At 35.9% G+C, this 27,698-nt stretch overlaps 1 protein-coding gene across 2 annotated transcripts in view; it reads left to right on the plus strand.

The window, feature by feature from the left end:
- Positions 1–27,072, plus strand: part of LOC115918750 (CUB and sushi domain-containing protein 1-like) — a 41,869-nt gene extending 14,797 nt beyond the window's left edge. The window contains exons 5-17 of one of the 2 annotated variants that reach the window (XM_030989354.1): positions 166–342; positions 1,566–1,760; positions 2,760–2,954; positions 3,954–4,148; positions 5,148–5,342; positions 6,342–6,536; positions 7,536–7,730; positions 10,474–10,722; positions 14,838–15,023; positions 20,916–21,013; positions 21,979–22,133; positions 24,515–24,635; positions 26,082–27,072. In XM_030989354.1, coding sequence (XP_030845214.1) covers positions 166–342; positions 1,566–1,760; positions 2,760–2,954; positions 3,954–4,148; positions 5,148–5,342; positions 6,342–6,536; positions 7,536–7,730; positions 10,474–10,722; positions 14,838–15,023; positions 20,916–21,013; positions 21,979–22,133; positions 24,515–24,635 — 2,156 coding nt within the window. In that variant the 3' untranslated portion in view covers positions 26,082–27,072. The remainder of the gene's footprint in view (positions 1–165; positions 343–1,565; positions 1,761–2,759; positions 2,955–3,953; positions 4,149–5,147; positions 5,343–6,341; positions 6,537–7,535; positions 7,731–10,473; positions 10,723–14,837; positions 15,024–20,915; positions 21,014–21,978; positions 22,134–24,514; positions 24,636–26,081) is intronic. The other variant, XM_030989361.1, reaches the window with a different exon arrangement.
- Positions 27,073–27,698: the final 626 nt, after the last annotated feature.

Raw genomic sequence — 27,698 nt, forward strand, 5'->3', positions numbered from 1 at the left:
GGCGTGATCGTTCAAAACAATTTATCTTTGGAGAGAAAACGTTGTTTTGTAATATGACCATTAGAAAATTACGTCATGACAAATCAAATTTGTGTGTATGATGTGCATGCACACTACTAAATCATAATATTCCTGTTTTTCTTATTTACTCAATGTACATTGTAGTCTTATCATGTGGCGACGCACCTGTTGTAGAGAACGGAGTGGGAAAACCAAGCGCCACGCCCTCTGTTCCTGGTAGTACTGCATGGTATGATTGCGATGATGGCTACAGGAGGGATGGGCCAGGAGACATTAGCTGTCAAGATGACGAAACGTGGCAGACGGCACCAACATGTATCCGTAAGTAGCTTCTCTATTCCTACGATAAGATATGTAAAGCCATATTTACAACTGGCCGAGCATCTACGTGTCAATAATGTGTCCTTGCTATAACACAGTTGACAAAGCTAGACAGTACATCAATGTTGAAACTTTGTTATGTGGATGACACATTTGGCACCTCCTTTATTCTTTACTACCCCTAATGATGTAATCTGTCACAGTATTTTACTGAAACTGTTCGGTACAGGGTATGCTATGATTTTCGTCTGAAAAGAAGGTCATAGCCCGTAATTTTGTAAAGACAACCCAGCTGGTCTATTGTAAACCAAGATTCTGATATAGCAGCGATGTCAACACTGTTCAAAGAAGGAAATGTCTATATATTACAAAAGTCATCAGTAAAGATAGATTTAGCAGAAAAGGGCGCTTTTGAAGATAAAGTTTGTCAATTCAGGCATGAAAACCATAGGGAAAATGTACAAATCACAAGTTTAAGAAATGAGCACTGTTTCAGAGCATTCCAAGTCTTAAAGAAAAACTTATGATAAAAACGGTATATAGATGAGTGATCAGTCATTCAATAAAATAATAAGGCAATGGGCTAAGATTAGGTTAAGATCTAAAAAGAAAATTAAGAGAAAGTCAGAGTTTGATACAATGATTGTAAGATATTTGTAAATTGAGCCTAATTTATTGATATTGAAAACTCTAGTAGACTGTTGAAAGTGCTTGTTTAAGCTACTATGTCCCAAAATTTGCAAATTTGACCAGAAAACTGAATCGTATAACGAGTAGAATTGAAATGTGAAATGGAAAATCTTTTTTTTAAAGTATGGACAGAGGTAATCATTTTAAAAGTCAAACTGATTAATTACTTAAGTGCTTCAGTTTATGCATACCTTGTCTTCACCCTCATTACGTACCGATGTTTCTTATCTACGCCTTTTCCCTCCCTCGTGCCAGCGCACCCTTAGATCAATATACACCTAGCTATAGGTGTATAATGCTCCCCATTGGAGTGTAGATTGTGCATTGTAAAGTGCAGAATCGGCATTAAATCCAGTGACCGGACTAATGATACTGTAAGCTCTTTGGTCGGCTAACTTGTAAAGTTAAACTTGTAACTTGTAAAGTACTTCATTACTATTGCTGTTAATATTATCGAATATACCAACACGATAGGATGATCAATTTATAACGTTACTGAAAGTTACAATTGAATGTTTGTTTTTTTTATACAGAAAAAACATGTGGCGACATCGATGTTGTAGTTAATGGAGCCTACGCGGCTGATACCATTCCTGCCACTCCGGGAACCCAGGCAACTCTTTCGTGTGATGCTGGATACGAAGCAGTTGACTCAAGCCCCATTGACTGTGAAGCAACTGACGGAGGTGAAGGCGACCCATCATGGACAACTTTGAGTTCTTGCGAAGGTAAGTTGACATATTAATCCCTGCCGATTTATAGAGGCCAGTTTTGTTCTCACGATGTATGGCCTGTTTGGAGATGTTCAACCAGCGATATGAGAGTTTAAAAAAGTCCTGATCGATGTTTACTTTATGATTGCTTTCACTTGCTATTCAAGCTTAGACCAAAGTATGATATTGATATAAAGATATGAATATTCAAGTTACATAGTCAAACGGATTGATATACATTTTTGATTTGATTTGATTTTGTATACATTTCTGTTTTAATATGAATTTGTTTTTACATGTACAAAGTACATATGAATTCAATAATGACATAAAACAATGAAATAAGATTGTATAGAAGACAAAATAGAAATTTTGAAGAACTGAAAATGATAACGAAACACTGTTGATTCAAATGTCAACAGTGAAACTGACGGGCAGGCTATAAAAATTAATGCTTTAGGCCCATACAGAGTAGGAATTATAAAATCAAAATCCGGTGATTAGAGATTAGTATTAATAGGAAAATAATGTAGCAAATTTGACCAGAAAACCGCATCGTATTACGAGTGAAATTGACATTTGAAATGGAAAATCTTCTGAAAAAAGTTTGGATAGAGGTAATCATTTTAAACAGTCAAACTGATAAATGACATGAGTGATACAGTTTATGCATAACTTGTCATCACTATCATTACGTTCCGATGTTTCTTATCGTCGCCTGTCCCGTCGCTCGTGCATGCCAGCGCACTCTAAAAACGCCGAGCATTATACACCGAGCTATAGGTGTATAATTAATAATATAATTGGAGTGTAGATTGTAAAGTGCAGAATCGGCATTGAATCCAGTGACCGGACTAATGATACTGTAAGCTCTTTGGTCGGCTAACTTGTAAAGTACTTTAGAAGAAACATTCATTACTATTGCTGTTAATATTATCGAATATACCAACATGATAGGATGATCAATTTATAACGTTACTAAAAGTTACAATTGAATGGGTTTTTTTTAAACAGAAAAAACATGTGGCGACATCGGTGTTGTAGTTAATGGAGCCTACGCGGCTGATAACGATCCTGCCACTGCCGGAACCACAGCAACTCTCACATGTGAGCCTGGATACGAAGCAGCTGACTCAACCCCCATTGACTGTAAAGAAACTAACGGAGGTGAAGGCGACCCATCATGGACAACTTTGAGTTCTTGCGAAGGTAAGTTGACATATTAATCCCTGCCGATTTATAGAGGCCAGTTTTGTTCTCACGATGTATGGCCTGTTTGGAGATGTTCAACCAGCGATATGAGAGTTTAAAAAAGTCCTGATCGATGTTTACTTTATGATTGCTTTCACTTGCTATTCAAGCTTAGACCAAAGTATGATATTGATATAAAGATATGAATATTCAAGTTACATAGTCAAACGGATTGATATACATTTTTGATTTGATTTGATTTTGTATACATTTCTGTTTTAATATGAATTTGTTTTTACATGTACAAAGTACATATGAATTCAATAATGACATAAAACAATGAAATAAGATTGTATAGAAGACAAAATAGAAATTTTGAAGAACTGAAAATGATAACGAAACACTGTTGATTCAAATGTCAACAGTGAAACTGACGGGCAGGCTATAAAAATTAATGCTTTAGGCCCATACAGAGTAGGAATTATAAAATCAAAATCCGGTGATTAGAGATTAGTATTAATAGGAAAATAATGTAGCAAATTTGACCAGAAAACCGCATCGTATTACGAGTGAAATTGACATTTGAAATGGAAAATCTTCTGAAAAAAGTTTGGATAGAGGTAATCATTTTAAACAGTCAAACTGATAAATGACATGAGTGATACAGTTTATGCATAACTTGTCATCACTATCATTACGTTCCGATGTTTCTTATCGTCGCCTGTCCCGTCGCTCGTGCATGCCAGCGCACTCTAAAAACGCCGAGCATTATACACCGAGCTATAGGTGTATAATTAATAATATAATTGGAGTGTAGATTGTAAAGTGCAGAATCGGCATTGAATCCAGTGACCGGACTAATGATACTGTAAGCTCTTTGGTCGGCTAACTTGTAAAGTACTTTAGAAGAAACATTCATTACTATTGCTGTTAATATTATCGAATATACCAACATGATAGGATGATCAATTTATAACGTTACTAAAAGTTACAATTGAATGGGTTTTTTTTAAACAGAAAAAACATGTGGCGACATCGGTGTTGTAGTTAATGGAGCCTACGCGGCTGATAACGATCCTGCCACTGCCGGAACCACAGCAACTCTCACATGTGAGCCTGGATACGAAGCAGCTGACTCAACCCCCATTGACTGTAAAGAAACTAACGGAGGTGAAGGCGACCCATCATGGACAACTTTGAGTTCTTGCGAAGGTAAGTTGACATATTAATCCCTGCCGATTTATAGAGGCCAGTTTTGTTCTCACGATGTATGGCCTGTTTGGAGATGTTCAACCAGCGATATGAGAGTTTAAAAAAGTCCTGATCGATGTTTACTTTATGATTGCTTTCACTTGCTATTCAAGCTTAGACCAAAGTATGATATTGATATAAAGATATGAATATTCAAGTTACATAGTCAAACGGATTGATATACATTTTTGATTTGATTTGATTTTGTATACATTTCTGTTTTAATATGAATTTGTTTTTACATGTACAAAGTACATATGAATTCAATAATGACATAAAACAATGAAATAAGATTGTATAGAAGACAAAATAGAAATTTTGAAGAACTGAAAATGATAACGAAACACTGTTGATTCAAATGTCAACAGTGAAACTGACGGGCAGGCTATAAAAATTAATGCTTTAGGCCCATACAGAGTAGGAATTATAAAATCAAAATCCGGTGATTAGAGATTAGTATTAATAGGAAAATAATGTAGCAAATTTGACCAGAAAACCGCATCGTATTACGAGTGAAATTGACATTTGAAATGGAAAATCTTCTGAAAAAAGTTTGGATAGAGGTAATCATTTTAAACAGTCAAACTGATAAATGACATGAGTGATACAGTTTATGCATAACTTGTCATCACTATCATTACGTTCCGATGTTTCTTATCGTCGCCTGTTCCGTCGCTCGTGCATGCCAGCGCACTCTAAAAACGCCGAGCATTATACACCGAGCTATAGGTGTATAATTAATAATATAATTGGAGTGTAGATTGTAAAGTGCAGAATCGGCATTGAATCCAGTGACCGGACTAATGATACTGTAAGCTCTTTGGTCGGCTAACTTGTAAAGTACTTTAGAAGAAACATTCATTACTATTGCTGTTAATATTATCGAATATACCAACATGATAGGATGATCAATTTATAACGTTACTAAAAGTTACAATTGAATGGGTTTTTTTTAAACAGAAAAAACATGTGGCGACATCGGTGTTGTAGTTAATGGAGCCTACGCGGCTGATAACGATCCTGCCACTGCCGGAACCACAGCAACTCTCACATGTGAGCCTGGATACGAAGCAGCTGACTCAACCCCCATTGACTGTAAAGAAACTAACGGAGGTGAAGGCGACCCATCATGGACAACTTTGAGTTCTTGCGAAGGTAAGTTGACATATTAATCCCTGCCGATTTATAGAGGCCAGTTTTGTTCTCACGATGTATGGCCTGTTTGGAGATGTTCAACCAGCGATATGAGAGTTTAAAAAAGTCCTGATCGATGTTTACTTTATGATTGCTTTCACTTGCTATTCAAGCTTAGACCAAAGTATGATATTGATATAAAGATATGAATATTCAAGTTACATAGTCAAACGGATTGATATACATTTTTGATTTGATTTGATTTTGTATACATTTCTGTTTTAATATGAATTTGTTTTTACATGTACAAAGTACATATGAATTCAATAATGACATAAAACAATGAAATAAGATTGTATAGAAGACAAAATAGAAATTTTGAAGAACTGAAAATGATAACGAAACACTGTTGATTCAAATGTCAACAGTGAAACTGACGGGCAGGCTATAAAAATTAAAGCTTTAGGCCCATACAGAGTAGGAATTATAAAATCAAAATCCGGTGATTAGAGATTAGTATTAATAGGAAAATAATGTAGCAAATTTGACCAGAAAACCGCATCGTATTACGAGTGAAATTGACATTTGAAATGGAAAATCTTCTGAAAAAAGTTTGGATAGAGGTAATCATTTTAAACAGTCAAACTGATAAATGACATGAGTGATACAGTTTATGCATAACTTGTCATCACTATCATTACGTTCCGATGTTTCTTATCGTCGCCTGTTCCGTCGCTCGTGCATGCCAGCGCACTCTAAAAACGCCGAGCATTATACACCGAGCTATAGGTGTATAATTAATAATATAATTGGAGTGTAGATTGTAAAGTGCAGAATCGGCATTGAATCCAGTGACCGGACTAATGATACTGTAAGCTCTTTGGTCGGCTAACTTGTAAAGTACTTTAGAAGAAACATTCATTACTATTGCTGTTAATATTATCGAATATACCAACATGATAGGATGATCAATTTATAACGTTACTAAAAGTTACAATTGAATGGGTTTTTTTTAAACAGAAAAAACATGTGGCGACATCGGTGTTGTAGTTAATGGAGCCTACGCGGCTGATAACGATCCTGCCACTGCCGGAACCACAGCAACTCTCACATGTGAGCCTGGATACGAAGCAGCTGACTCAACCCCCATTGACTGTAAAGAAACTAACGGAGGTGAAGGCGACCCATCATGGACAACTTTGAGTTCTTGCGAAGGTAAGTTGACATATTAATCCCTGCCGATTTATAGAGGCCAGTTTTGTTCTCACGATGTATGGCCTGTTTGGAGATGTTCAACCAGCGATATGAGAGTTTAAAAAAGTCCTGATCGATGTTTACTTTATGATTGCTTTCACTTGCTATTCAAGCTTAGACCAAAGTATGATATTGATATAAAGATATGAATATTCAAGTTACATAGTCAAACGGATTGATATACATTTTTGATTTGATTTGATTTTGTATACATTTCTGTTTTAATATGAATTTGTTTTTACATGTACAAAGTACATATGAATTCAATAATGACATAAAACAATGAAATAAGATTGTATAGAAGACAAAATAGAAATTTTGAAGAACTGAAAATGATAACGAAACACTGTTGATTCAAATGTCAACAGTGAAACTGACGGGCAGGCTATAAAAATTAATGCTTTAGGCCCATACAGAGTAGGAATTATAAAATCAAAATCCGGTGATTAGAGATTAGTATTAATAGGAAAATAATGTAGCAAATTTGACCAGAAAACCGCATCGTATTACGAGTGAAATTGACATTTGAAATGGAAAATCTTCTGAAAAAAGTTTGGACAGAGGTAATCATTTTAAACAGTCAAACTGATAAATGACATGAGTGATACAGTTTATGCATAACTTGTCATCACTATCATTACGTTCCGATGTTTCTTATCGTCGCCTGTTCCGTCGCTCGTGCATGCCAGCGCACTCTAAAAACGCCGAGCATTATACACCGAGCTATAGGTGTATAATTAATAATATAATTGGAGTGTAGATTGTAAAGTGCAGAATCGGCATTGAATCCAGTGACCGGACTAATGATACTGTAAGCTCTTTGGTCGGCTAACTTGTAAAGTACTTTAGAAGAAACATTCATTACTATTGCTGTTAATATTATCGAATATACCAACATGATAGGATGATCAATTTATAACGTTACTAAAAGTTTCAATTGAATGGGTTTTTTTTAAACAGAAAAAACATGTGGCGACATCGGTGTTGTAGTTAATGGAGCCTACGCGGCTGATAACGATCCTGCCACTGCCGGAACCACAGCAACTCTCACATGTGAGCCTGGATACGAAGCAGTTGACTCAACCCCCATTGACTGTAAAGAAACTAACGGAGGTGAAGGCGACCCATCATGGACAACTTTGAGTTCTTGCGAAGGTAAGTTGACATATTAATCCCTGCCGATTTATAGAGGCCAGTTTTGTTCTCACGATGTATGGCCTGTTTGGAGATGTTCAACCAGCGATATGAGAGTTTAAAAAAGTCCTGATCGATGTTTACTTTATGATTGCTTTCACTTGCTATTCAAGCTTAGACCAAAGTATGATATTGATATAAAGATATGAATATTCAAGTTACATAGTCAAACGGATTGATATACATTTTTGATTTGATTTGATTTTGTATACATTTCTGTTTTAATATGAATTTGTTTTTACATGTACAAAGTACATATGAATTCAATAATGACATAAAACAATGAAATAAGATTGTATAGAAGACAAAATAGAAATTTTGAAGAACTGAAAATGATAACGAAACACTGTTGATTCAAATGTCAACAGTGAAACTGACGGGCAGGCTATAAAAATTAAAGCTTTAGGCCCATACAGAGTAGGAATTATAAAATCAAAATCCGGTGATTAGAGATTAGTATTAATAGGAAAATAATGTAGCAAATTTGACCAGAAAACCGCATCGTATTACGAGTGAAATTGACATTTGAAATGGAAAATCTTCTGAAAAAAGTTTGGATAGAGGTAATCATTTTAAACAGTCAAACTGATAAATGACATGAGTGATACAGTTTATGCATAACTTGTCATCACTATCATTACGTTCCGATGTTTCTTATCGTCGCCTGTTCCGTCGCTCGTGCATGCCAGCGCACTCTAAAAACGCCGAGCATTATACACCGAGCTATAGGTGTATAATTAATAATATAATTGGAGTTTACTTTATGATTGCTTTCACTTGCTATTCAAGCTTAGACCAAAGTATGATATTGATATAAAGATATTAATATTCAAGTAAAATAGTCAAACGGATTGATATACATTTTTGATTTGATTTGATTTGATTTGATTTGATTTGATTTTGTATACATTTCTGTTTCAAGATGAAGATATTTCAACATGTACAAAGTGCATACGAATTAATTAATGACATAAAATAATGAAATAAGATTGTATAAAAGACAAAATAGAAATATTGAAGAGCTGAAAAGGATAACGAAACACTGTTGATCCAAATGTATACAGTAAAACCGAGGAGCTTGCTAAAGAAGCAATGCTAATGTGGCGTAAACCCTAAAACTTAGTTCCATAATGATAGAAAGAAGTGGTCAAAATGGAAATACAAATATACGGTATGCCAATTACATGTATAATAACATAAGGAGAGAGATAGAGAGAGGGATAGAGAGAGAGAGAGGGGGGGGGGGGAGGGAGAGAGAGCGAGAGAATCACAGAGTGTGAGACTGGAACGTGAAGATCGGGGACAAGAGTGAATATGGGATCGTTATGCACGTGTTCAAAATACCAACCCCCCCCCCCCCCCCCCCCCCCAAAAAAAAAAAAAAAAAGTGACCTATTATTACGTTTGAAGTAGGTCGGTCCAGGAGATTCTTACATTTTTATGAGAGAAAAATAACGCGTTATTTTTGTTGTTAATAGCAATTAGTGATTATCATTACCTTGCCTAGTTACATTACATTGAATAATTATGTACAGTGTTTTTCTTGTGAAACATATCGGTAAAAATGGAGGAAGGTCATTTTTACCTGATTTTATACGCGAGTTGGCCTAGTTAAAAAAACAATAGGTATTCTTCACCTTGAAAGTTTGTATTTAAACAAAATGTATCCATATGAGATCTGTAGTTTACATGAAAAACAATCCTTAAGATTTTGTTCTGTAGCAGAAGTATCCTGCTTAAATGTGCTCGTCCCGCACAGCCCCATGCCAGTGTTCAATAATTTATATATGGTATATCAAGGTATGATATACAGTGAGGAGAGCAGAAGAAAGGAGGTATTAAAGTTTATTAATAGCTCCGGTGGTTCATGAGAAGGTTTTACATATATATTATGGTACTGCGGATTCCAAGATGTGACGGACCCCTAAGAATTGAGTTGTAGAAACATTTTGACGAACAGTATTATCGAATAAAATGTTATCTGGAAGACTAGTGATTCTGTTGCTAAACCGCATAGGCCTATAATTAGTTTTCTGCATGTAAAGTTTGTTTACCTTGATCCGATCTGTTGCTTCTGTAAATAGTCTAATAATACAATATAATTGCTTTGATGTAGCGCAAAATCCAATAAAATATAGCTCTAGGAGTCTATGTGATTTCCATGGTACTTAATGCTAAGAAGTGTGTTTGTATTAGACTGGGAGTGAGAGATGAAAAGGTTGGAGTCATCTGCAAAAAATATAAATGAAATAATACTCAAGGATTTTTGAATGCCCTTAAGTAAAGCCTCGGTCACAAATGCCTTTACGAACTGCTACGAACGCCGTATGAACGATTTTCAGACAATGGAAATTCGGGAAGACAATGGAAAAACAGGGAGATTCGTACGAAATGATCGTTCGTACGAACTTTTGTGACCGTAGCATAATTCAAAGAAGATGACCTGGGAAGCTCCACCGTTAACCGGAAGTGTAGAGGAATTACGATTTTCCTATTTTACAGATACAAATTGTGTTTTATTTTGAGATAATTCCTGAACCACTTAAAGGCCTTTCCTTATTATACCTTAGTGTGAGAGTTTATGAAAAAGAATTTCGTTTTTGATCAGTGCACTACTTGAATTTCTTACAAGTTCATGAGAGATACATATACGATGTGTATGGCATCGATAAGTAAAAAACAATTATGCGCCTTTTATTTACAGATAAAACATGCCCCGCCTTCGAAGCGCAAGAAGATATCACAATAAATCTTGCTGCTGGTGAAAATTACCGTGAGATCAACATTTTTGCGATGACAGCCACCGACGAGGGCAGTGGACTACGTGATGTTATCTGTACTCCTGAGCCTGGGACATACCCCGCAGGAGCAGGGCCGTGTGTTGTCTCGTGTACGGCTACAGATAACGCAGGCAATTCCTGCGATGGATCTTACACTATCAATCTTGTAAAAGGTAAACTAAAATACTATTCTTGAATTCTTATTTTTTTTCAAACAATAGATTGCAGGACCTATGTTACCATCAAAGCTGATGAAAAGCGACCCGTTAATAATACCCTAGTTATATTTAATTTCGAATCAGGTGATTTAAAAAGGAAAAGGAAATTAAATGTACAAAATTATTGAATTAAACTATACTCATTGACATCTTTCATGAATCTGGCCATGTAATTAAATGCAAGGGGAAAAATCAAGGTTGGGAGGGAGTTCCATAATCGACATGACCTTGGTATGTCAGCAAAGTGATTTGCGAGAGCTTATATCCTTTATCGATAATAATTTAAAGCCAACAAATCTCTTTTCACACCAACATATATAATCAAAATATCAAATAATTTATTCGCCACTGACTTTGCTCGTGCTTTTCATTCAGTATCAAGTTAGAACATTATTGAGGAGAAAAATGCAACACTATGTGATTGTGCTCAATATCATATATCACCCCAGCAAGTTTAAACATCTCAAGAAAGTTTGTGTAATGTAAGTGGGTTCAGAGAAATAATAGTTTTCAGGGCTGATAGTGCTGGTGACTGAATCGCCACTCGCTTCCTGGTCCAGATGTAGATATTGGTGGGACAGAATGAAACTTTATGTCCGACTTGAAAGGCTTAGCTAGATGCAATTGAATTCAATTCAATTTCGGTTTTATTTTTTAAAAATGGACATGGCAATAGCCCAGACTAAGAATTGTCATATTTAAAGTAAAGTACAAGATAACATGAAATAAGGTTATATATCTAACATTAAAATATAGTAGTTCAACAACAACTAAACGGAAGAACAGGTAACTATCATGGTGAATTCAATCGGATATATTTTTTAAAAGATTAGGGGAATATATAGTGGATGCTGGTAGTTTTCATGACAAAAGACAAACAAGTACATTTATAACAATTACAAATTAAAATACAGTGTAGATCTAGTTGATACATGGAATCATATATTTATCTCACCAGTTCAAAACAAGATTTCAGGAAACAAATTATTCCATGCACATGAAGGACTATGATGAACCTCCAGCCTCTGATGGGACATGATCATACATACAATAGAACATCCATCTTGGCTCACAATTCTCGCAAATCCACTCTAGAGGCCCCGTATTATATACAGGGGCGATTGACTAGGTACCACACAACTTGGATAACCAGCCCCCGGCCACCCACTCAGTGTTACTTAGGGTACACGTATGCTTGTTCCCTCCCTTTGAAAGCACCCCCTATCTCAGGGCTGCCAACATTTCTGACCCCCCCCCCCCCTTCGCGGGCTTTTCCTGCCTTGGAGACCCCCCCCCCCTCCCCCCTAAATCCGGAACACTGCTCAATGTAACCCCCTATCTATGATATTCAAGATATTTTATAACCCCCTTTTCAAATTGTCAGGAGTCCAAAGAGAGAGAGAGAGAGAGAGGGAGAGGGGGGGGGGGAGAAAACACCCCCTTTTTGAAGAAATCTTAGGGTGAAAAGTTAAATACGCCCCTCTTTAAAAAAAAAATTCTCGGGCCGGACTTTGTCGCGCGAAAAGTATCAATTCAATTCAATTCAACAAGGGTTTATTCACATGACGTTCTGGCAGCTGAAGCTGAATTGCAGGTCATTTACAATGTAAAATACATCATGATGGTTAAAATACAGCATTTTACATGTACACATCAAATAAAATTAATGACATATAAAAGGATAAATATACTAGATATATCCCGTCACTCATCCTCTCCAAGCGCTATATAGTTCTCCTTAGAACTAGAAGCTAAGATAACCAACAGTCCTTTTCAGGACTACAAAACCCTCAAGAAAGATTACCGAGAGTCCTTTTCAGGACTCCTCAAACCTCCCTCTCTCTCACATGGTGCACCCGCAAGCCTATTGTATAGATACATTCATACGCATAATAAGCAGCATCATTAAACATAAAAATATACAAAATGCATGAAGCTTACTTTTTTGAATAATAATCATTTAGTGAGATGCAAACAAAACAGGGAATAGAGCTATTTTTAAATCGAATGGTTTTACAAATAAATTTAGAATATTTCTGTACACTTCGTTAATTAAAATTAACAATTCTTTGACTTAATAGCCATATAGAACAAAATTCATGCTTTTCTACGTTAATAGCGAAATTAAAATAAAGTTTATTCCTACGTTCTTCCAACGTTAACAAATTCCACAATTCTAGAGCATGATTATATGTTTCATAATTAAGTCCCAAAATAATTCTACATGCCCGTGTTTGTATTCGTTCAATATTATCTATTTGTTAACGGCTTTACGCGTTAGGTTGGAATGAAAAAGTGGTGCACAATACTCTAATATTGGTCTTATGTATCCAGTATAAACAATAACGAGATCACTAATAGGCAAATTAAAACGTTTCAAGGTACGTAACATATATAACTTTCTATTGCACTTCTCTAACGTTTCCTTTACTTGAGTATCCCATTTTAAATCACATTGAATATAAACTTTAAGAACTTTGATTATATTTTCTCCATTTAAAAGTGTCTAATCAATATACAACAGTTGGTGAGTTAGATTTTTCATAAAAGAGACCGTTATAGCAATGCATTTAGTTGGGGTTAGTTTTATATTACTGAGTAATAAAGACCCCTTTACCGGAGATTTTGGGAATACGAATGCGGTCCCTCCGACCCCGGAGTGGGATGGGGAGGGGGGGGGGGGGAACCCGCCTTGTGAAATGCCTTCATTTGAAGAAAAATAAACGCTATAACAGCTAGCGCTTCAACTAGCAAAGGTGACCGTGAGAAATATCTGGAACTCAAGAATCACCAGCAAACAAGCCTACAATAGGTACATGAAAGACATTGTCAGCTCACCTGTAACCCAAAGCGTTTCTGGAGTTTTATACATTTTTTATATATTCTTCAGGTGTGGCTTCATTGAAACCGCGTGATGAATTAACTTACTCGTTCAGCCTCTTAATGCCGAACATCCGAGTTGACAGTGAAGACATGACCGACAAACGGTCAGATTAACACTCACACCACGAATCACATACTATCTCTCCATTAGGGGTTTCGAAAAATTCTGTCCGAGCTTGGAGTTCATAAAGCCACTATGGCCCTGACCATTTCAATGCCTGACTTCTGAAGGGATATTCCGCTGAATTGGCACCTGTGTCCACTGCATTCTTCCAAGTCCCCTCAATCAGGGAGTTATACTAGGTGTGTGGAAGATGCCAATGTTGCTCCCATCTTTGCCGAAAAGGGACCGTAGTATGCCGACATTGGCCCGATGCTCCTTTTCCGCTTCATCGACGATTTACCAGAGTATCTCTCACCAAATGCAACCGTAGGCTCTTCACTGATGATTGCAAGCTTTACAGCAACATCAAAGCAAGATGCCCTACATCTCCAGGGGGGTATTATACAAAGATTCCAAGTCGAACCTAACTCTAAGTTGGACTTAAATATTATGGAGAGCCTTTTGTAGCTTTATAATGAAATATATTACAAATTTAAAAAAAAGCAAGTATTTTAGACTTTTCATAAATTCCACAGTAAGAACATGAAATCTCTCATGATAATAGAAAATATGAATGATTTAAATCAACATTTTATGCTTTTTTAAATAACGCTTACCAAATATTTTCAAGGATGCTAATGGCTTTCCATAATTGTTAAGTCCAACTTAGAGATAAGTTCAATTTAGGATCTTTGTGAAACACCCCCCTGGAGGATCTTGAATCGCTGCAAAGCTAGGGGCGTGATTGGCTGAAGGAGTTCAATCCACTGATATGCCGGGTTCCCCAGGTTACCAAGAAACGCAAACCCATCATCAAATCCTGCTCCATCTACGTACAGATCATAGATGACAAAAAAATACATCAACGTTTTAGTAGTTGAGTTGCACAAGACCAAATACAACTGGAACCAACACGTCATCATTTTTACCGAAAAAGCCAACTCCCAGTCGTGCCTTTCTTCAGAAGAATGTTCGACCATGTCCTAGGAAGATTACAATTTCAATGTTTTACTTTGTTTCAATTTTTCATTTGCGAACATTGACTAGATCATCACATGTTTGTATGTTTTTTCCTCAATTGTAGCCGCGGTCAAGTCATGTGGGGTTCCACCTCAAGTTGATAATGGAAAGGTAAAGGCAAGCGCTGAACCCTCTATTGCTGGAAGTACTACTGCATGGTATGATTGCAATGACGGCTACAAGTTGGAAGGACTAAATGACATTGAATGTCAAGATGATGCAACATGGCAGGAGGCACCAGAATGCATCGGTAAGTAGCTTTATCTCTATTCCTACTATAATATAGTTTTTGGATTGATTGAGAACGATCAGTAAATACAAAGTACTACGAAAAAGGGCAAAATTCGAATTAGTAATAATTCTGATTAGTAATGATATTAAATGTTTATAAAGCGCTTAATACAAATGTCTCTAAGCGCTTTACACATATACTATTACCTTGGTCAATGCTTGCCCGCACACAATGTTTGTACAATCTCCACTCCCTGGGGAGCATTCCAGCCAGGCGTTACATGACGCTCAAAACTGTTTGACCAACAATGACGGTCGCATCCTACCGGGTACCCATTTAACACCTGGGTGGAGAGTAAGCAAGTGCAGGTTAATATCATGCCAAAGGATATTAGTGCCGTGTCGGGATTCGAACCCTCGACCTTCGCATCTCCAAGTCAAGCGCCTTAAACCACTCGACCATGACACTCCCACGACACACCAATAATCATGACATTCATATTTCGAGATGTAAATTGGAAAGGATATCTTGAGTGCTGGAGTTAGATGGGGATAGACTACACACGTAGAATAAAAACTCTGCAGACACATTTATAATCCCTAACAGTCGCATGTGGCTGACGGGAAATCACTCAAGTGATGTGTATTCCACGAATGTAAGCATTTAAATAGGTAAAAGGGGCGGGCAGATGATACGCCCTCTCGTGTTCATCCTGTGTCTTTATAGATCACAATAATTATAGCCAGTTTTGACACTCTTTACAGAGAATTTGTGCTTGGACTCGGTGGGGTTTAGTGATAGGAGAGCAGTTATTTTTAACCTACCAGAATTATCATTTGAGATGAAGCCATTACGAAATGAAAGGAGGAATAGAAACTTAAAGGGATAGTTGAGTTCTGTTGCAGAGGGCGCTACACAATTTTTTTGTTTTTTTGTGAGATACTGAAAAACTGAGCGTCAAATTTGAAAGAACATAATATTTAAATGACAAAATCATCTTTGAACAAAATCGGTTCAGAGACGGCTGAAATATAACGATTTCTAATACTTGTGTACCACCACAAATATTAGATATTTTGAAAAATTTGAAAAAACCGGTAAAAAAAACGAAATAACGCCTTTTTACGTCGTATTTCAGCCAATGCCGATGTTGGCTTTTTTGTTGGCATTTTCGTGTTGCTTATATTACCCACAATTAGCTGGCTCATGTTTTGTTATTTTTAATTAAATAATTAATCAACGGTCACCATGTTTTTTTGAAAGTGGAGCTGAATTGGTAAGATCGTATTGGCTAATTTCACATATTTTGGAGTCTAAAATTACCTTCATAGCAATTTTAAGTTCTAAAAGGGTACTATAAATGTGATAGATAAGAATAAGAGCAATAACCATGAACTTTGAAGGCATTTGCGGTCGGAAAACAGAACTCAACTAACCCTTTAAAACCTACAATGACCTCAAGCCTCAAGACTGGAAGAGAGAATTCATGTATGGAATTTTATTTTCCTTATATTTTACTTCCCCTTACCGAGCAAACTGGACGTGTAATAAAGTTTATCCTGAGCAACATTTTTGATAAAGTTTCAAAATGAAACAAAAAAATTTAAAATGTTGTCAATTTGTCCACCTAGTTTAATATACTTTCCATCATCAAACAGAACCGTACATTGCATAATCCTGAAAAACAGTGGAACCTTCCTTTAAAAGTGAGGCAATCCATGAGCCATTGATGTTAATTGCATTTTTGAAAACAATTCACTATCAGAAGGTCTTCTTTTTTTTAACCAATACTTTTGACCTGATAAAAGTTATGATTTTTACGTAACTAAATGCGTTTTTATATTACGGAACTGGTGACAAAGCGTCCCTTTTTCAGAATGGGTGAGACATCGCCCCGTTAGGGCACTTTATAGAGAAAAGAGGATCTACAACATCGGGGCAATGCCATCGAAAATGTTCGCTAGCCAAAAATTAAAAAAATGGCAATGGGTGGTATTCTCATAAGTTAAGCTGGGACTAAGTCCAGACTAAACAATAATTTTAGTTCACACTTCTATGGAATGCTAGGTTTCATCTTCCTCCTTCAATATTCATGACAAAGATAATCTACCAAAGACTTTGTTGAAATTCAGGTCATACTCATATTATCTTTTTCTTCCCATTTCATTGCAAAATTTATTTTTTGGACACTTTTCATTGAGGGATTAAAATAATCTGTACAGGGTAAATTAGTTTGCAACAGGCACTCCATAAAAGTGTGAACTAACTAAGTACGCGCTAACTTAGTACGCGCTACCGGAATACCACCCAATGGGTGGTATTCTCATAAGTTAAGCCGGGACTAAGTCCAGACTAAACAAGAATTTTAGTTCACACTTCTATGGAATGCTAGGTTTCATCTTCCTCCTTCAATATTCATGACAAAGATAATCTACCAAAAACTTTTTTGAAATTCAGTTCATACTCATATTATGTTTTTCTTCCCATTTAATTGCAAAATTAATTTTTTGAACACTTTTCATTGAAGGATTAAAATAATCTTTACAGGGTAAATTAGTTTGCAACAGGCACTCCATAGAAGTATGAACTAACTAAGTACGCGCTAACTTAGTACGCGCTACCGGAATACCACCCAATAACTCTAGGATTATGTGTTCCAATGCGGCAAGTTAAGTACCACATACAAGAGCTCAACAAATGTTTTACTTTTAGTGGTTTATCAGTAGAAATAAAATATACCGAGGCACGACATTTTTTTGAGGGCAAAATTGTGTAAGAATTATATTCAAAACACATAATCTTTGGCTATTATTATTGCAAACGACAATTACTTTAGATTCGATTCGTTGGTAATAAGTTCTGAGGATTACTGATTAGAGTTTCCATAATACATACCGAACGTGTTAAAAGCAAAACTATATAGGGGTGGTATTCTCGAAAGCGGACTAACTTTCGTCCATGGTTTAATCCACCGACTAAGTATGGAATGCCAAGTGTCCTTATTATAGTCTCTAAATTACTATGATAACATAATTATGTAGTGGTACGCTCATTTGGGCTAAAGGGGGCGCTAGAGCCATAGAAGAGCCGGGAACGGGTAAACAACCCCTGGTTTTGAATTCTTGCATTAGATTAAAGTGTTCATTTCAATAAGCACGTTGGAAATGAATTCCTGCATCAAGATGTACAGGTGTTCATTTCCAATAACACGTTAGACAATAGACTGTTTTGCCGGGGACGCGACATTCTCGCGAAGATATAGACTCCTCCCATATTTGTCGGTGACTAGTTCAGATGACACTCATCTATTATGCTTTGTCATTGGTTATAATTAATTAAAGGTATAACTCCTCTCTTAATTCTCGCTACCCCAAATAGCGATTCTGCCGAGATCCGGGGAAAATCCTGAAAACGCGCATTGCATTATGGGATAGCTTTTCGACATTACAGCTTCCTGTGCAGGCGCTATATTACTAGGCGCGATAGCGCAAACGTAAAACGCCGTCGCCACACAACGTGTATGCACCGAATATGTCGTCTGCTCGGTCTTGTTTTTTTTTCGCAAATATTTCAACGTTTATTTGAACATTTCATTCGTTGTTTTTTGCGTCTTTTGACATCAGTGACGATGGTTTTCTTTTGTGAGGCTGCACAGTGCTGGGCTCACGATTTTAGCGTGCGTGAAAACTCTGCACAGCGAACACAGGCGCTAGCGCCAGCGGGATGGGACTCTATACCGGAAGTTGTAGTGACGACCCGAGAGAGTGAAAATTACCTCGTCTCGCGAATTTCGAGATTTTCGTACCTATTTAGGGTAGCGAGAATTGGTCGGATGACCTAAGGGTAATTTGATATATCCCGTCTTGTAATTGGTTGGCTTCGTAAGAGTCCTCCTGGTTGGCTGGCAATATCATGTAATATCTAAGCCTCATCGGGTGCCGCGGTATTTAAATGCCAGGTGCGGGATTTTGAAGTCAGTTTTTAGTTGATATTATTTGAGAGTATATTATTTGATAGTAGATATTATTTGAGAGTTTATTTCATTCCGTTATCATGTTTAGGATGTGCTGCTAGTTTACTGTCAATATGGCTGCCCAGCCTCTGAGAGAAGCAGCTTATTTACAATGTTTATATAATAATAATAATACTCTTCGTTTGCAACGATTGGAACTTCGGCTGACTTATATATTTAATAAAGTGGACTTTAACTGTAATTCCGAGCTTCTTGTGTTTTCTTTTATATTCGAACTTGTCATCTTCAACTCATTAACTGGCCCACCACAATTATATCATAGTTATATACTTTTTTTTTTTTATTGATTATGTTATTACATTTTATTTTAATTTAGTGACAGGTGAAATTATTCAAAAACATATTCATATGGACACTTGGCATTCCATAATTAGTCGGTCGATTAAACCATGGACTAAAGTTAGTCCGCTTTTGAGAATACCACCCTAGGGGCATATAAGAAGCAGACAACGGAGTCATGTCTGTTACGTTTGATCTGTCATGTCCGGCCGTTACGCTACATTTATCAGCTTTTACGAGCAAATGTATAACACGATTGTTCTACAACGTAAATCTATGTTAAGCGTGTGATTATAAGCTTTTCTTACCTAAATAAGATCTTTACCCCCCCCCCCCACCCATTTTGTGTCATGTCCGCTACGGTCACAAAGAGTCATTCTTTGTCTTCAAATGTTGTTGTCCAATGATCCTATTTGTTTTGAGTATAATCAATAACATTTGAATTAAATTAAATTGAGTTGAATTAAATTGAATCAAATATTCAGTGCAATACTGTGAATGTTGCTATACATGTGATTGATAGTTAAGTGTGTCTAAATCACAGACTGGAATATATGTGTTTAGGTCTCTCAACTTTGTTTAAAAGTGTCTTAAATAACTAAAAAGGATTCTGAATGTCATGTTTGTTACGCTGGAATTGCCTTTGAATTGAGCTGAGGTTTTCAGACCCCTATATATACATTAACATCTTTATACGACTTAATTTTTTTTTAATATAAAAGTAAACAAGTGATAATAGGTGTATTGCCATGTTTTGGACACGATAAGCTGGTAGTCTTAGCTATTTGCAAACGAGCAAAGCGAGAGAGTTAGATAGGAGAATGGAGGTGACAGCACTATTGCATTCTGTCTCCGTTAATAAAGCTCTATCGGGATTATTGGATTTTGTTAGTAAATAAGTAACTAAAGTCGTGTTGTATTTTTTCTGCCACCAAGCTATTAAAGGCAATACAAAGTTTTTGTATTGGGTCATGAATTTGGTTCAAATAAATATATAAGAAGCATATGCAAGTTTACAACAGTCAATGATCGTTGTAGCGGTTCAAATCGAGTCTAAAGTAATGAAATTGTAAATAATAAACATGTTATGTTGTGTAGCTCACTATAGCTTTACAAAAAAGTTTCTTGACTACAATACACCGATTTGCTATTCCCGTTTGGAAAATAATATATCAGAACTGCATATTCTGAGATTGTCATGGTCGCAGCTACTAAGGAATGGCCTTAGGCGCTATTTGAGATTTTTGAAATTTACCGAGAGCACCGGTAAATTTTTGATTATTCAATTTCTCGAAAGCAGAAGTGTTTTAGGAATACGTTTTCTAGTGCTAATAATACATTTACAGGGGCATCCAAATATATCAATATTTTAAAGAATTACTATCCATCCAATTTTCAGAATTTCCCAAAACTTTGCATTACCTTTCATCAAACTGATCAAATTTATGATATTTTGAATAAGAATACCATATAAAGGGACCATAGTGTCGTTGCTATACATTTTAATTTCTTGTTTACTTCCTGTAGCCTACAAGTATTGATCCAGTATTGATGGATTATCATTGATGAATGTGAATTTTGATCTTCTCATCACATAGCTGTAGCTGAGTGTCCCCTGGGATTTATCAGGGACGGACCATCAGGCAGATGTTTCAAGCTGGTAACTGACCAATCCTTCTTCGACGCTGCTTGCAAGGTAAAATCTCATTACAGCTCAAGATTCCACTATAGCAAGCAATATATTTATTTATTTATTTTCAGTTTAAAGATATTATGTCCCTTTTGCAGCCATCATCAATTTCTATAGAATTATGAATATGTCATGTATATGTCCTATCTGTGAAATTTAAACGTTTAGCAGTGTCCTGATATTCAAATTATGCAAGGAAACCCGTTTACTAGCTAAACTGCACTGTCAGACACTAGTGAGTGACTGACTGGCTTTTTTTCTTCTTGTTTTGTAATAATAATAACATACATACAATGAGCTATAAAGGGTACATGAGCATTTGCCTACATCAATAACCAACTTCTTGTAATGGCCAAAATTAAACTAATTGAATGTTTGCGCAGCACAAAACGTACGACCATTCGGTACAATGGTCTGGAAATCAGACTATTACTTACTGTATTGCTATCACTTAATAAGTCGATTCGACAACTAATAGTCATTATTTGCCCACTCAAAGACATTTTCAAGCTCCCTTTTTTTGATAGAAAAGTTTTAAATTAGTATTATCTTTCAAATGCCGTTGTAAAAAACCTTTTCATTTTGTTTGGCCTGCAAATGGGGGGGGGGGGTAACCTTTTCCACAGCACTGTATCGGCAAAGCAAGATGATAAGGAAAAGAAGACAAGCCTTTGTATGTTACACACACTCACATTATAGTTTGTCATTTTAGTAACGTTTCATTTCTATCTTTGATCTAGATTGCTCATTCTAATTCAGTTCCAAATTGGCTTTAAAACATATTTTGTAGGGTAATTTTCATTCATGTGGTCCATTCAATATACGGTTTCATGTTTTAAATGATGAAAGAGTGGAAAATGACCAATATGAGAAAGAAAAGGTGATTCATTGAGACCTTCGGAAAACTCTATTTGTGACGTCATTATACTATATTTATAACCTTTTTTTAAAATTTTACCTTATCCTTGTAGAGATGCAAGGCCGAAGGCGGGTTCCTAGCCCTGGCTTCAACCACGGAACAGGCTCAAGAAGTGACAGCATTCCTCTCAGCTCAACAGAGATCTGCCAATCATTGGATCAACCTTAACCAACTCTGTGGTTCGTGGCAGACAACTGAATTCGCCGAGTAAGTAAAGCAGCCTCTTCCTCTCACTTAACAACCAAAATCAGATAACAGAATAGGCGCTCCTGGGGGGGGGGGGGGGGGGTAAAGGGTCACAACGCCCCTACTACTAAAGTACCCCTAACGTGCCCCATTTTACTTTCGATAAGAGCCTTTGAGAAGTGCCCCTTATCACCTCTGAGAAGCGCACCTATTACATCTGACAATTACCCCTTTAATTTACTTTGACAGGTTCTCCTTTCTAGTAAATATCTCTCCCCTTCTGAAAAGTGCCCTTTGCTACTAAGCCGTGTCTTCTTTTTCTAATGTGATGAGTATCCCTATTAAAATGCTAAGAATGCCCCATTCCAAATATGACAAGTTCCCCCTTTCGCTTTGGATAAGTGTCTCTTTTCATTCAAATAAGTATTCCTTTTCACCCATATTTTCCATAATTGCTTACAAATTCCTTTTTTGGTCATATAAAGAGCCATATCTGCCTACAAAGAATCTGAACACCTTGGTGTATTAATAGGCACCTTATTGCTACCAGCACAAATGTAAGGCGCTCGAGCCGCGGGGATGCACGAGTGCAGATGCACATGTAAGGTCAAATACCAACTGATGGAATTCAAATCAATAATTGATTGTTAACAGAGCAACTGAAATCGATGCCTGATATGTATTTTGCTCCAATTCAAGACCAGAGGGGTGTTTCACAAAGACTAAGATCGACTTTAAGTTGGACTTAACTATGGCAGGCAATTCATGCCACTAGTTCCTATTACCATTCCTGGCATTGGTTTATCAAGGGACGTACAAATCATGGTCACGAAACTACAGAATTTACCTTTTTTGATAGTTCATTATTCAAGTTAAAAATATTATCTACAGATCAAAGATCATAATTGAGAGACCAATGGTGAGAGCAACCAGTGGCATGAATGGCCTGCCATGGTTAAGTCCAACTTAAAGTCGATCTTAATCTTTGTGAAACACTCCCAAGTTCAACGTCATTTTTGCGCAATTCGGTTTCCGCGAGTTTGTTTATTATTAGCCAAAACTCACTCAAGCAAATCATACTGTCAACACTGTTAGTGCCATGGATTGAATAGACCCTTTGCCATAATTTCATTATCATGCAAATGTCGTGAAATTATCAATTTAGGCATATTTTCAAAGTTAATGAGTCAATAACGGATGTTACTGATTGATCATGATTTTATCTTATTCAGACAAACATGAATTTAATTGGTTGTGTTATTTATTAAGCAGAAGAATAGTAGTGGCTACATAAAAGAAACACCAATCAACACTAAATCGTTTAGGTGAATATGGTATGCTCAATGCCTGGAAGCGTTTCGCAAATAATACCACTAAGATCATGATTAACATCTCCACTCCTTGGAGGAGAGAATTCCCGCCAGGGCCTGTCTAATACTAAACGGGAGTTCAAGTAGCTTCATAGTGCAGCACATTCGTGAGAAAATGATAGTTTAGCCATTTGCATGTGGTGGATCAAAACTTTGGAACGCTCTCCCAGTGTCGCTACGCTCAATGACTGACGTTGAAGTTTTTTAAATGAGCGCTGAAAACTCACCTTTTTGATGAATGCTTCGAGTAATTATTATGTAAACGTACATTGTACATTGTAAAGCGCCTTGAGAGGGCCATCGGTCCTGAGATGTGCTATAAAAGAGCGAACTATTATTATTATTATTTTTGTTCATGTGCATGCATGGTAGTAGGTTATAACCTGCAAGGTATCCCCTTCGCTATAGGCGTGGAAGAATGGCACACTTGGTTTGAAGGGTCCATGCAATGTAGGCCAAAGTTTACAAGTCGGCTCGGTGTAATAATCAGGACCCTTGTTTCATAAAACTTGCTATCAACGATAAGTAACAATAACTGTTATAAGCTACTGAAATAATGGCATCAGTCCTTGCTTCATACAAATTGCTATCAATAATTAGTTACGATAACTGTTATAAGCTACTGAAATAATGGCATCAGTCCTTGCTTCATACAAATTGCTATCAATAATTAGAAACGATAACTGTTATAAGCTACTGAAATAATGGCATCAGTCCTTGCTTCATACAAATTGCTATCAATAATAAGTAACGATAACTGTTATAAGCTACTGAAATAGTGGTATTTGATCGGCTGAGAGCGGATTTGCAGAAATTTAAATTTGTTATTGATAACAAGTTTTATGAATCAGGGTCAGATACGCTGCCAATCCTTCTAACTTATTTTGAAATGCATAAAAGCGATTCTGTTTACATTACAATTCACATGATTTACACCATTAGCTGCGATATTAATAATCATGTATTGAAATATAGAAATCACTGATGTACGCTTGAGCTCTGATAGTAACGTGAATGCTGGTATCTTTACAGAGCCAGCTCTTCAATTACCTGGCGCAACAACAACAACGCTGATTGTGCTGCTTCCAACAGGAGTGGATTGGCACAAATCTGCTGCTGGAAGAGACTTCCAGCTGTTTGCGAAGCTTCATAGGTAACAGAAACTTATTTCTTGTTTTCTTCTAGTATTTGTATTATTTTTAATATTTCAAATAGCTGTTATATGAGTTTTATTCAACGATATAATACTTTCATGTCATCATCCATTTTTCTCTTTTCTATTATGTTTAAACGGTCTTACCTTTAAATTGAATATAATTTTGTATAATTGTGCGGTGTCACTTGGTATGACTATTGTATTTCATTCCGGAATGTAATTACCTACAATGTATAGTTTTATCAAATGCAAAAACCAACAAAAATTATTCAAAGAGGTCATATTGAATTAGATGTCAATTCACTGCCTGTCATTATGAATAGGCATTACACATTTACATCTTCAAATTTGGCATTTGGTTGAATACAGTTATACGTGTATAAAATGAACCAACATTCACAAACCCTCTTAGGGAAGAATAAAATACCAAACAATTACATTTCATGTTTATCTACATGCCTACAGGCTTACATATAGTAATTTTTTTTGTTTGTTTGTTTGTTTGTTGTTGTTGTTTTTGTGTGTGTTTTTTTTTGGGGGGGGGGGATTTCGGTGTTCTGTAAGCCAACTATATTTTGTTGAGATAGTATACATGTATACACAATATAGTATATTTGATTTTATAACATGATGACGTGGATCCGAATAAAATGATTGGTTCAAAGCGTACACTTGACCAGGCATTTATTTTACCATACGCGTAATTTGGATAATGACTGGTCATTATCAAAATCATGTTATAAAACATCATTTTATAAAACGAATAATACACATCATTTTGTTCGGTCTTTAGTAAAATTACCCACACTCGGTACCTTTGAAACAGTCCAAACACCCTCGGATATCACCTCGGGCGTGTTAGACTGTTCCAAAGGTACCTCGTGTGAGTAGGTTTTGTAAAATGCTTGTATTGTAAATATACAAAACAAAGCAATTTGTGATAATTATTGCTTTGTAGGTTTACGCTCTACTGTGGTTTAATTTAGTGTGTAAGACACAAAGACACAGTTATAGAAACTATGAATGCAGGATGAACGATAGCAAACATCCTTTGATCCTCTGATCCTCTTCTTTTCTTACATACAATCAGTCTGCTATACGTAATATCAAATCCTTTTGTATTTTCTCTGTCATGTTACATATCAACTTTTTTCCCATATACAATTAAAATTCGTTACTGTTTTGGTTTATAATTAAATTACGTATCTTTTATGATATATATCAATACCAGGATATCTGTATTTGCTATACCATGTATGCATATCTATGCATATTAAGTTACGTAAAGTTGTATTTATAATGTGAGCAAAGGAAATTTCCATTGAACAATACAAAAATGAAACTGAAATTGATATTCACACTGAATATAACATTTGCAATCGTAACAGTGTTGAAGGCAAATCAAAGACAAAGAGAAAAAAATGACTTTTCTTCTCATTACAGATACCATCTACTGGAGGTTGCTGTGCATTACCTGTATTGGTCCCACTTCTGATTCAACAAATTATCAATCTTTAATAGATGCATCATAAGAAATAAACCACAATTATGAATTGTCTTCCTCATCATGAATGTATAAGGTACTCTACCAGATGAATAGTTTTCAAAACTTGTATCTCTTAATCCCTAAAACACAAGAGCGTCATGAAGCTCGATATTGTAGTGGTTCTGACAGTGGTTTTCAATACCACCTCGAACGTATGTTTCACTCTCCTGAGTTGTCTAGTATAACTATTTCAATTTTAACAATCCAGCACATGTACAGCAACAATTACACTTGCATTCCAGGACAAGATACGTCTTGAATTATCTTCTTTTCAACTGGAAAACCTTGCTAAATCTTATGAAACATTTATGTCTAGAGGATTCCATGCATTGTTTACCAGCCTTTATCTTCATTAATGTAATCACTCTTAACTATTAACAAATCTTTTGGACATTGACATGCCACTACGTGTATTAATTTGTCAAAAGATAATTGGTTCTTTGGGAGACTCTACTTTATTTCAAATTAAAGCTGCTGCTATTAACTCTTAACTAACTTAACTTGTATCTATCATAATGGTATTGTTTAATCTTTCTTTACATGTTAATGTAATCACTCTTAACTAAAAAAAAAATCTTTTGGAAATTGACATGCCACTACATGTATTAATTTGTCAAAATTTAATTGGTTCTTTGGGGAACTCTACTTTATTTCAAATTAAAGCTGCTGCTATTAACTCTCAACTCAGTTAACTTGTATCTATCATAATGGTATTGTTTAATCTTTCTTTACATGTTAATGTAATCACTCTTAACTTAAAAAAATCTTTTAGAAATTGACATGCCACTACATGTATGAATTTGTCAAAAGATAATTGGTACTTTGGGGGACTCTACTTGATTTCAAATTAAAGCTGCTGCTATTAACTCTCAACTCAGTTAACTTGTATCTATCGTAATGGTATTGTTAATCTTTCTTTACATGTTAAGCATTGGAATATATGCCGACGTCAAAACAAGGAATCTTCTTAATTTAATTTATGAAGTCTATTATTAATTGCGGATAATATAAAAGATTAACATAATTTTTCTTTTTGTTCAATTAATTCATTACTAGAAAGTGTCAATGATTCACAAGAATAGGCATGAGGGGGGGGGGGGGGGGTAATTGTTTCATCTTAATTATTCTTCTAAAAGGAAATATAAAATATTATTCTGTTCTTAGTGTATTTCATTTTTCAACTGCATTAAATGCATTTCTTTATTTTCGGAAAAAGTAGTTTTCAATCGCATTTTGTCGTATTCAATGAGTTGAGAACAAAAGAGAGCGTATATCAGACTGTACACGACAGGGACTGGAAATCATTCACAGTGGTGTATCGAGGGATTATAACGCCCGGGGCAAGTGATAAACTTGAACCCCCCCCCCCCTCCCTCCGTCAAAACTTATCAGCTGAAGAAAACAAACTATAATAATTCCCACTTTGTATTCAGAAATTATGGAACTATGTTACAATGACATCTTGTTAATGTATTTAAAAATCGAGTGGTAGTTACATGTTTGATAATAACTTT

This window comes from Strongylocentrotus purpuratus, unplaced genomic scaffold (assembly GCF_000002235.5).
Source record: "Strongylocentrotus purpuratus isolate Spur 01 unplaced genomic scaffold, Spur_5.0 spur5_contig_842, whole genome shotgun sequence".
Lineage (NCBI taxonomy): Eukaryota > Metazoa > Echinodermata > Echinoidea > Camarodonta > Strongylocentrotidae > Strongylocentrotus > Strongylocentrotus purpuratus.